Source organism: Sinocyclocheilus anshuiensis, unplaced genomic scaffold, assembly GCF_001515605.1.
Source record: "Sinocyclocheilus anshuiensis isolate Anshui unplaced genomic scaffold, SAMN03320099.WGS_v1.1 scaffold883, whole genome shotgun sequence".
Taxonomy (NCBI): Eukaryota; Metazoa; Chordata; class Actinopteri; order Cypriniformes; family Cyprinidae; genus Sinocyclocheilus; species Sinocyclocheilus anshuiensis.
This window is the reverse complement of record NW_015547678.1, coordinates 1,219,543-1,231,551: the sequence shown is the minus strand read 5'-3', so window position 1 is coordinate 1,231,551 and position 12,009 is coordinate 1,219,543. Positions and strand designations below refer to the sequence as shown.

General features: G+C 35.2%; 1 protein-coding gene across 2 annotated transcripts in view; it reads left to right on the top strand.

The window, feature by feature from the left end:
• The first annotated feature begins 3,000 nt into the window (after positions 1 to 3,000).
• Positions 3,001 to 12,009, top strand: part of LOC107703070 (immunoglobulin superfamily member 21-like) — a 13,320-nt gene continuing 4,311 nt past the window's right edge. For both annotated transcript variants that reach the window (XM_016505580.1, XM_016505581.1), the window contains exons 1-8: positions 3,001 to 3,249; positions 6,512 to 6,624; positions 7,575 to 7,696; positions 7,808 to 7,926; positions 8,913 to 9,028; positions 9,171 to 9,651; positions 10,588 to 10,688; positions 11,197 to 11,389. In XM_016505580.1, the coding sequence (XP_016361066.1) occupies positions 3,192 to 3,249; positions 6,512 to 6,624; positions 7,575 to 7,696; positions 7,808 to 7,926; positions 8,913 to 9,028; positions 9,171 to 9,651; positions 10,588 to 10,688; positions 11,197 to 11,389 (1,303 nt within the window). In that variant the 5' untranslated portion in view covers positions 3,001 to 3,191. The remainder of the gene's footprint in view (positions 3,250 to 6,511; positions 6,625 to 7,574; positions 7,697 to 7,807; positions 7,927 to 8,912; positions 9,029 to 9,170; positions 9,652 to 10,587; positions 10,689 to 11,196; positions 11,390 to 12,009) is intronic.

Sequence of the window (12,009 nt, the reverse complement as noted above, 5' to 3'; positions counted from 1 at the left end):
GTTACAGTGAGGCCCTTACAATGGAAGTGAAAGGGGCCAGTTTGTAAATAATTTAAAATACTCAGTTTCAATAGCATAGCCACAGGACATAAAACAATATGTTTAACATGATTTTAGTGTGAAAAAAGTAAAACAATGCAGTGCCATAACCCTTCTAACCCTAAACTGACTTTATTTTGGATGATTTAAAAAGCTTTGTAGCTCAAATAATACACATTTTAACAGAATAATTCATGTTTAATAATTAAGCTTAACAAATAAATCCTAAATTGGCCCCAATCACTTCAATTGTAAATGCCTCAGTGTGACCCTGGACCACAAAACCAGTCATAAGTCACACTGTATTTTTGGCTTTTGCTACAAATATACCATTGTATGTATCAAAATTATCAATTTTTATGCCAAAAATTATTAGGATATTAAGTAAAGATCATGTTCCATTAAGATTTTTTTGTACATTTCCTACCGTAAATATATCAAAACTTAATTTTTGATTAGTAATATGCATTGCTAAGAACTTAATTTGGACAACTTTAAAGGCGATTTTCTCAATATTTAAATTTTTTTTTTTTGCACCCTCAGATTCCAGATGTTCAAATAGTTGTATCTTGGCCAAATATTGTCCTATCCTAACAAACCATATATCAATGGAAAGCTTATTTATTCAAATAATAAAAAAAAAAATTGACCCTTATGACTGGTTTTGTGGTCCAATGTCACATATTTGCTTTTTTATAGAAAACGAGGGACAAGTTAAAAGTATTTTACTATTTTGATGGTAATACCCATAATGTCACAAATGCTTTTAAGGAAGCTGGAATTTTCCTTTAAGTTAAGAAACAACCGCGCCATTCAATATCTGTCTGTCATAATAATAGCATGTGCTCCGTATATAATGTACCACAACTGAATATAAAACAAAATCTCACCTTTTGTAAATTTCACTTTAATGACTGATACCACCAAATGATTGCATTTGATTATATCCCATCTGCATGCGAGGAATCAGGGTAAGCGTTGTTGTTTTTTCAGATGTAATACAAAAAGTAATCCTTAGTATGTATCTGAGTATTGGCTGTGACCCAGTTCTTTCTTGTTTAAATGATGAAATATTTTTTTATGCTGCACCACCAAAGCAGTGTGCACAGAAAAGTAAAGTAGTTGAATATTTGGAGTCTGTCTATTTAAATGTGTTATAATGTTATTTTAGTGTGAAATGTGATAAGGAGAAGCAAAGTCTTCAGTGTAGGTACTTGTGTCTGATGGTTCTCGTTGTTCGCAGTGTCACTTTGTTAAAAAAATTCAATCATATTTACAATGATAGAAGCTTCTGCAATTTTTCCATTACTATTTCATTTCATTTAAAAGCATTTCATTTGATTTTAAACTGACTGAACATTAAATGGTTTTGAAATGGCATTGTGTGTGAACACCTGCTGTAAATTAATAGTGCAGAGTAATATTTTATGTTGAATCTCAGCATATTTTCAGCCTTTTATCTCTGGGCAGCCACTGCCAGCTCTCACAGTAAACATATCAGCAAACGCAGTATGGCGCAGCTCAGGCAGCGGGTAATATATGCACGTTGTGACACCAGTGCTACGTGAAGAGGATGCCAAATCACGTCTCTGGCAGACGTGAAGTAAAACTGACCTGTCAGGATTCAAAGGAGCTGTCTAACAGCCACTCATTGTTCTTATAGTAGATGTTTTTGCTCATTCAGTCTAATAATTTTGTGCTATTCCTGTTGTTTTTCAAGTAAAGGACATGATGCGTTTAATTAATTCTCAAATGCATCAAGCTAGGTAGTTACTGAATATAAAAGCTATTATGTTTGCAGAAGAGAAACTTTGGTTTACTTTGAGAATGGTGTTTTTCCTCTAGACAGTAAGTTACTTTTGTGTTGTGATTGGTAAGGAGCCTCATTTAGTTTGAGGAGCTGTTAACTATGCTTACATCTAAGGCTTCTAATTAGAGATGTTTGATTGCTTTGTGTCTAGTGGGAAATCAAGAATCTCATTATTGCTAACTGAAGGACTTGATCAAGATAATGCCCCTCCTTTGTAAAACTTAAATAGAAGCACAATGTTCATACCTCTGTGACTATGGAGGATGTGAAAATAACTGTACTTACTTATAATACAATGTAGTTAAGATGCTCTGTAAAGAAAACAAATCCTCTTACATTTATGGTAAAAGTAGCAAGTATAGTTTCAAGGATATTGCTACCTATTTACAATTCATAACCATTCATTTTTTATATAATTTTAATATATGAACCTGAACTAAACAGTAGCATAACACCCCTGATGTACATAGCAGATATATACATTAAACTATTTAAATAAAACCTTTTAATTCAAACAAATTTAAAGTCTGTGTCACACAGGAGCTTATTATACACTATTTTTAAACCCACAAAAATCATACTTTATACTCATTATTATTATCATTATTTTATAGTGTGTAAGCAATTAACAAGTTTTTCCTACAGCATTTTATATTATTTTTACATTACAATCTCTTAATATTTTTACAATGTGGCTTGTGCTTCACTTCTCAGTTTGAAACGAAAAGAAACTGCTGAGAGAGACAGAGGGAAAAAAATGGAAATTTTTCTCTGGAAAAAATGTCTGACTTGCTCCTCTATGATCACAATACACTGAGGGATATCTAAATGTCATGTACCCTTTTATATTGCGTTTTTAACAAAAACTGACCATCCATCCATTTGGCTTTCTATAGCCTAGCAGTATACCGTGCATTAATAATTCTTGTATATTAGTAAACCACGTTATTTTTTCACTTAAAAATGCATACAATTTTACACTAAACACAAAAGCGTTTTTATACAAACCTTAATATGTAAATAACGTAGCATTAAGTGTTTTTCCCTAGCAGTCATTTGTTCAGAGTGTGAGTATGAGAGTTAATGACTGCGCGCGCGTTCATTCAAATCTGTTGCTCCGGTGAATCTCCGCCCGAGACCGACCGAGCCCAGACAGATGCTGCTGCCGCTGATGCTGCTGCTGCCGCTGCTCCCTTAGAAGGACACCATGAGAAACCACAGGCAGAATCGCGTCGAGTTACTCAGTATTTCAGCTTTGTACGGAGGATGACATTAACATAATATCAAGATGGAATACTGACACTCTTGCGGCATTGACTGATATTTAAAAAACGCAAAAGAGATGAGTATAATTACTTTATCTTTGCTCCTGTGTGCTGACCTACTGGATTTCGTTATAGGTAAGTTTTACTTGAATTATGTATTATTTGAGCAGTCAGCTGTTTAGAGAACAGCTGTAAAATCATACCATATTGATATTTTCTCTGCACTGAATGTATAGTCTATGTTTTTACTTTATACTGTACATTTTGGTAGGCTAATACCAAACCGTCTAAAGCACATCTGCACTATATATTTACAGCCTCAGGCTATTCTGTTCCCCACTATATGAATGCAGTACTGATTGAATGATTTCTAGATTGAGGTGGCTTGTCCTTTAAACTCAGGTGCACTTGTTTAATGATTTTGATGGGTGGTTATTTTGAGGATAAAGCTTAATCTTTTGTCCTGACCCAGTTTTATGAGGGGTTATCTGCACTCTTAAATAATTAAAGGTCATTGATTGCAGAACAGTAGTGCAGGGATATCTACAGTTAAGAGCAAGCAAATATATCATATTATGTAACGAGTATTTTTCATTTGAGGATGAGTAGAGTTCATTTTTTCTTTCATGCCTATGCATGCATAGAGAGACAGAGCGCTTGTTTTTGACACGAATCAGTAATTGCAGCCATCAAACTCTTTACTGTAACTCAATAATGCTGCCTAGCATCATGTCATGTCTTATTCCCTTGAGTTGAGCACTTCATGTCACCGGTCAGATCATATTAGAGGTCTAGAAGCTTTGAGAAGTGCACCATTAGCAGTGTTTCTTTATTTGTAATCATAGATATGTGATTTAAGCCTTATGTGTTTTGCTTTAGTTCTCCAAGTCTTTTCAACAGCTATCATATTCAAGTTTTATCATGATGCATATAGCATGATTTTTGGACTTTTGTTTAATAAGGTTGACAGAATTGGAAGTTGCACTGATAATGATACTTAGTAAAGTTCATGATTTACAGCAAAGATTGGGGCAAACTAATTGTAAAGGTTTAAGAATAAAAGTCATTAAAAACAAATACTGATTGGACGTTAATGTAAATATGGGTGTGAAGAAAGAATACACGTCTTCTTAATTATATATGGTGACCTAGCAATCAGTGTTTAACTGATGTAATTGATTATTTTTGTTACATTTCTCCAGTTTCAGACTGTATAATTCCTTCATCATATTCACAGATAACATAAATGCCATCTTCTTGTGAGTACACTAGACATCTTTAATACACTCTAACCTTTGATATGCTTTTCATAACAGATTACTGAAATCATCACAGTGGCCCAACTAATCCTTACACATCACCATTAACATTTCAAACCAACTTTGACATTTGACCAGAGATTGATTTTCTGCGATTTCCAAGATTATTGCAGTCTATAAAAGGTGCTTATGTGGGGTGGGACTGTCATAAACCCTCAAAATGGACATGTCTCCTCTCCACTCACTAAGCCTCCTAAAGGACACTCTGCAGCATTTTCTCAGTAAATGACGGCATGAAGAAGTATGTGCTTGAGGGTCACAGGACATTCCCAGTGTCCTGTGCTGCATGTGGGGCAGCCTATAGGATCACTTGGTTGATGGAGAAAATACCATGGATTAGGGAAAGAAGAAAACACACACACACTGAAAAAAATAATCCATTCACTAACGTCACAGTTTAAAAAAGCCAATACGGTGGAGCAGTGGGATTTTGTAGGTCAGTGAATTTGTGACAGATTATAGGCCGATTGCCTCCCAATCTGATGCCTCTGCTCGGTACATGGTGACTGTTTCAATGGAAATGCAGCACTCAGCAAGACACGGCTGCTTTTCACGGTTGTTCAAGATATGAAGGTATTTCATGCTTTCTGTCTAATGTTGGTAAAAATTTGAGTAACAATTGTAAACTAAGTCCTTTCACTTTATTAGGACAGGGACACAGCTCTGGCAGCAGTGATGATATAGCTTTAGATCTTGAAGCATCAAACTACACAAAGAATCCATCTTTGTGACAGCCATTATGTAATACTGTAATGCGCTGAACAATGTGTGTGTAGCATCTTTTCAAATCCAGTCTAAACAGATGGGTGTTTGATTTATAGTGTAGCATTTATAGTCTGTTTAGCTTTTTTTTTTTTTTTTTATTTTGTTTTGTTTCACTTTGCTTCTTTTGATTTGACTTTTTGTTTCTTTAGCTTTTTTTTTTTTATTATGCAGTATTTATAGTAGATTTTGCATTGTGTCTATAGAGTTTTGAAAAAGTACATGAAGGTTCTTAGTGAAAAAATTATTATAAAAAACTGTAATTGGGTAGTATTTTAGTAGATTTTGCATTGCTTTGTTTTTTGTTGTTTTTTTAAGTTTTGTTTCATTCGCTTCTTTTAACTTTTTTATTACTTTACAGTTTCTTATTTTTCGTATTTCACTTTGTTTCTTTTTAGTTTACTTTGTTTTGTTTCTTTAAATTTTGTTTTATTGTGTAGAATTTAGTGTTTTTCTTTGCTTTTTGTTTAGTTTTTTGCATAGTTTTAATTTGTTTCGCTTCTTTTACTTTTATTTTTCTTTACATTTGATCTTGCTTTGCTTTGTTTTGTTGTGTTTAGTTTTGTGTTTTGTTTCACGTCGCTTCATTTCATTTGACTTTGTTTCTTTAACTTAACGTTTTTACTTAGTCTCTTTACATTTAATTACATTTTGTTTTAATTTGTTTCATTTCATCAGAGAGGTACAATACATTACAATACCTGACAGGCATGCACTGATGAGAGTCTGTTGTTTTGAAGTTAATTTTTTTATAGTATATTTTTTTGTTTACTTTTTTAATCATAAGAAGTAAGAGTAAATCAGTGCAAATTTTTTTTATTGAAATTAGGAACATTTCCTGCAATATAGATATTGATTTTAGGTCAGTTTTGGATCAATGTCATTACAAGCAGAGTTGGTTGAATAATGGATAATCAGGTATACCTGTCAGGTATGTGCTGATCAAAAACTGTTATTTCTTACTGTGAGGAGATTAAGAGAGACATCTTCTTGCGGACTTCTCACAACATCCATTAATACTGTTTTTTGCAATCATGCTTTTTGATCTGAAATGTTCACAACTTGGATCAAGAGCTCATTATATGCTATAATTTCACTGTCATTGCAGTATGACCTCTCTTGGGGGAGGTTTAAATTGCGTTCTTCAAAAGCACTCCGTTTTGCTAAATTATGACTTAATGATTTCAGAAATGAGGAGAGCACTGTAATTTTGCTAGCACTCGTTGCTGGTAATTTGAATGGGATTTTAAAGGAGGGCCATGCAATTTGAGGATGTAATACTGCATTCAGAAAGTGACACTGCTATCTTTTTCCAGGTTATTTAACAGTCACCATTGAGCCTCTCCCTCCTGTGGTTATGGGGGACACAGTGACTTTGAAGTGCAATTTCAGGACGGATGGCAACTTACGAGAGATTGTGTGGTTTCGGGTAAGTGGGGTCCGAGCTTCATCTTTGCATGATACGCCTTTTATTTCAGCATCCTGGGAAAAAAATAATCACTTGTTTTTCAGTGTGCTAGCTTTTGTGCCTTTTCAAACTCTTTTAGGTTGTTGCTCTGTTGGCAAACTGACATTGTGAGAACAGAAGCTGTCAAAAATATGAAAATATATTCAGGATTAAGAGTGAACGGCTCAGTGATTTTAGGACAAGCTGTTTTCATTTTGTCGTCACACAGAGACATAAATGTGGCAGGTTTGATGAGCCAACAGATAAAACATTCAATTAAACACATCAGTATGCCAATATATTTCCATGACATTTTAAAAAAGACTGCCACATAATTTCCAATATATTGTATGTTTATTTAATTACTTAGAATATCATAAATTATTTTTGCTTTTCTGCATCTATCCCCCTCCACTGGAAATCATACAAAGGTCACATTCTAATAGTGGTCCCAAAAACTATTAAAAATGTATAGATAACAAAACATCAAACTATTTCATTTATTTTTAAAAACGTTGTATTTGACACCAACTGGTAAAAACGTATACTTTATCTTAAAAGCAATGAACTTGCTTTGAATCTAAATGTCTGCCAGGTGCATAACTGTAAACGTGGTTGTCAGATGTTAATGGATCTTGTCCATAGTTAATAAGATGACTTTATACATGCACTAAAAACCACTTTGACATCAATTGGTTAAAACTGGCTCAGAAAAATAAAGCTATTTCTGAACTTACAAGAACTTGCACCACAGATGAAGTTATCTTATACAATGAAATTCATACATTTTTAAGCATGATTTTAGTCCAGATGACAGCTAAACATTTATGTGAACTATTGCAAATAATCAAGCATTTACTGTAAGTAGGAAACATGTAAATGCAACTTTCTTTTACCCAGTACATGATAGTATATTGTCATTGTTTTCAAAGGTGACGGAAGGTGGAACATCAAAACAGAAGATTTTCACCTACGACGCCATGTACAACACCAATTTTTCTCACATGGAGAACTTTCGCAGACGAGAGGACCTTGTTTACCAGTCAACTGTCAGGTTATACAGTTTATAGTGGATCTTACTTGGCTTTCCTCTCGGCACGCACAGTACTATTTTTATGGCTGCTGCTGTTATGTGTTTAGACAGACTGTTCCTCACTGTTCTCAGGCTCCCTGAGGTTCAGATGGAAGATGATGGACCATATGAATGCCATGTGGGGATCTATGACAAGGCATCTAGAGAGAAGGTGGTCTTGGCATCTGGGAGTATCACTCTTAATGTCATGTGTAGGTTCTAGTTATAAACCATCATACACAATTTCTACATTGAGGCATTGTATGTGGTCAAACAAAATGCAGGGATTTGCTGTAGTATCTGGTTGGGTCAACAAAATCCATTCTGTTGTTAACTGCCATAGTTCTTCTAAAAATCATGTTCTTTCAAACCTGTATGACTTTCTTTCTTTTGGGTACATGAAAGAAAAACTTTGGGCCCAACTGACATTCATTGTATTGACAGAAATATCTTCATTTGTGTTCCACACAAGAAAGAGGTTTGGAACAACATGAGAAAGAGTCAAATATGACAGAATTCTAATTTTTGTGTGAGCTATATCTGTAACCTCTGGAAAAAGAAAAACATTTCAGTGCACTTTTCTGTTATTTGAAAGGATTCTCTGTAAATGTAATAATGATAATGGAAAATTCACGATTAACTACTTGATAAAGATGCTTATTTTGATTGAGCAGTGTTTTAGCCTAATAGTATAATAACAGTGTGTATATCTTTTTGGTATCAAAACCAGGACAATATTGTAAATTCTCAGTCTCTTTCTTAATTGCTTGTGCAAGTACCTACATGCCCATAAAGTCTGGGACTATTCAGCAGGGTATTCATGCAATTTCCCTCTGCATGCACTTGTAAATTAATAAGTTTCAATAAGATGTAATATGCCGTGACGTGAAATACGAGCTAGAGTTCATTTCATGGCAGCTAAGAAATCATCAGAAAGATTTCACATGGATTGCTGACTTAAAACAAGAGATTTTGCTATTGTGATATAAATCTTGCCTACTAATGCACTTTGCTTATAAACTGAAAGCTCATTAAATGAGGATCTCCTGGCTTGCGGTCCGAAGCACAAAAGTGCCCTTGAGGGAAAGATACTAATAATTACTTTGAATGCTGCACTGTCATCTCTGCTTATCTCTTTGAATTGCTGGTGTGACACTATCGATTTATAATGAGTTTTCAATGTCTTTGTTTTTCTCAGCTCCACCAAAATCAATATCTGTTGAGGCAGCAAATCAGCCAGCTCGATTCAGTCGCTACGAGGCTCAAAATTTCACGCTTGTTTGCATTGTAACTGGAGGAAAACCTGCCCCCGTGGTTAGTAGAAGTATTAAAAACAAGCTCTAAATTAAAACCTAAATAAAGACGGACATGTACAAAGCAGAGGTTATTTAAATGGAAATGTGTTTCTTTGCCGTTTAGTTGTAACTTTTCGTAATTATTTCTTCACCTAACTCAGGTGTACTTCAAGAGGGATGGAGAACTTATTGAAGTCCATCCTTTCATGTCTACTGAGGAAGTGGAAAACAGAGGCTTGCTCGTTGCCATGGATAACCAGCCGCTTATCAATCGAGAACTGGATGATACAAAAGTGCAGAAGTCTCTTTCTTTCCTGGGCCCTTACAGCGAGCCGGTGCGTCTGGATAAGGACTGGCCCCAGCGCAGTTACACGTCTGGAGCCCCTGGTCAGGAGGAAGCCAGTCCCACCACAGAGATCATCCCAGAGACTGTGATCAGCCAAGAGTTTCCCCGCTGGGTGCTGAGCTCAAGCCCGATGTATTATTTCAACCATACGCAGTCTGAGCTTCATGACGGTACTTTGGAGGTCCAAGCTATGCTGACCTTGCACTTGAACCCACAGCTGGACAATGAGGCTCTGTTCACCTGTGAAGTCAAGCACCCTGCTCTTTCCATGCCCATGAAGGCAGAGGTTACACTCTGTGAGTGTCACTTTATATACGTTACCAAATACAGTTACTGAGTCTAAAGACTCGTTCACACCAAGAACAATAACTATAAAGATAACGATAAAGATATAGTTCTAAAAATCGTTCTCAATAAAAAAGAATAGCAGGGCCCACACCACAGCTATAATGATAAAGGCACAGAGAAACGATATTGTTGGAATCAATTTCAGAAAGATTTTTTCCAGCTGATGAACAGATGATATTGTCCACTGGTGTGGACGCTGATATATTTATCTTTATAGTTGTCGTTCTTGGTGTGAATGGGTCTTAAATATGTTTATTAGGGTCTCACAATATATTAGAGTTTTTTATTTAATATTTTAATTATGTTTGCTCCTTTTTCCTGTTTTTACATTTAGATTACCTTTTCTTTAATGTCAACATTTATTTAATCTTAAAATTTAGCAACATCTTTAGCAAATTGCAAAATGAATATACATTTTTCATACTGTACATCATTTTGTGATACCTAAATTCACTTTAAAACGATTGATTTTAGTTATTGGTCTTTTTTAAATATATATATTTTTTATTTATTTTAATATTTTTTTTAATGCTAGTTACTGTTACCACATTAGACTAAACCTTACTGACTGTTTACACAGGGTATAACAACTTAAAAAATGGTAACGATTTGATCATTTTTGTACATTTTTGGGATTTCCCCCACACCTTGTTACACTTAGAAATTACCAGCATACAAAAAAATTGCTCATATTTCTTGTTATGCTATATTATTACCAAATATTGGATTCAGTCTTTTTTATCAACTTATCAACTAGTTTTTTTTTTTTCAGTTCGCACCGGATTTCTTTTGGGAACTGATTGATTGCAGGCCTCATTGAACTAAGCTTATGCACATTGCCAAAATTATCCACACTAACAGTCAGTTCCAAGACTGTTTACAAGCTGCTCCAAAAGGCCCGAAACTCTCTGTGGCACCAAGCAGAGCGAAAGTGGGAGACACAGTTCGCATCAAAGTGGAGGGATTCCAAATGGGGCCCAAAGCGGTACAATCATGAAAGAAGAAATGGTTCTAGTATATAAAGTGGTGCAAAATAATTATTTGCAAACAATGCAACTTAACAGTAGCAGTGATTCATGTTTTTGTCTCAGCAGAATATGCCTACTCTAATTGAATGCACGGCAACAGCAATGACTAATGTTTTACATTATAATGCCTACCAATGTCTTTCGGAAATGTTGAACTAAATAATTAAGTTGCTTTTGATGATTTATAGTGTACCTTAAATGTCTTTGAGAGCTTCTTTTGAAAACTGTTTAATATTCTCTTCAAGTACAAAATATATGAGCAAATGAATACTGCCAGTGGTGTTTAGCAAATGTATATAAATGATTAAAAAGAGTCTCCCTAGCAACTTCTCATACATATTTTAGCTTTGTTTGTAATGTTTCACACTTGAATGCCGAAAAATATAAACTATATACTCTGCAGGGTATAACCATGCTCAGTGTTTTAAATGTCTGAAGTGTTTAATGAATATTTTTGTGCTACAGAATAAAGTGTTTCCAGAGCCTCTATTCACATGGACACGTGTGGGAGGACCTCTGCTGGATGGAAGTGAAGAGAGATTTGGGAAAGTACTGGTTCTGGAGAGCATCCCAGCTAAGCTCAACGGATCCATGTTTCGCTGCACGGTCCAAAACCCATTGGGATCTACCAACACTCTCACCCGCCTCATAGTATTTGGTCAGTATACTAGAAGATGCATCACAAATAATTTAAGTGGTCTGTAGCCAACACTTAGATGCCTCATACTGCTCATTTTCTACCTAAGATGTGTCTGCTTCACAATGCTGGATCCACATCTGATGTGACCTTATCCAGCACTCACATACATTAAAATGTTCAGGCCATTCCCAAACATCCTTATTTCTCACAGTATTTTGTTTGCACTCAGTAATTAAAGGGGTCATATGATGTTGCTAAAAAGAACATTATTTTGTGTATTTGGTGTAATGAAATGTGTTTATGCGGTTTAAGGTTCAAAAAACACATTATTTTCCATACTGTACATTATTGTTTCTCCTCTATGCCCCGCCTTTCTGAAATGCGTCGATTTTTACAAAGCTCATCGTTCTGAAAAGCGAGGTGTGCTCTGATTGGCCAGCTATCCAGTGCGTTGTGATTGGCCGAATACCTCAAGCGTGTGATGGAAATGTTACGCCCCTCACCATACTGTGATGCCCTATCCGGCCGGAGCGATGATTCAAAAACATGAAAATACATTATAAACGAGGCATTCGTTGCATCCCGTGGGGACGGATTATAATGACATATACTGTCTTTTTACACGTTGCATCGCGCCA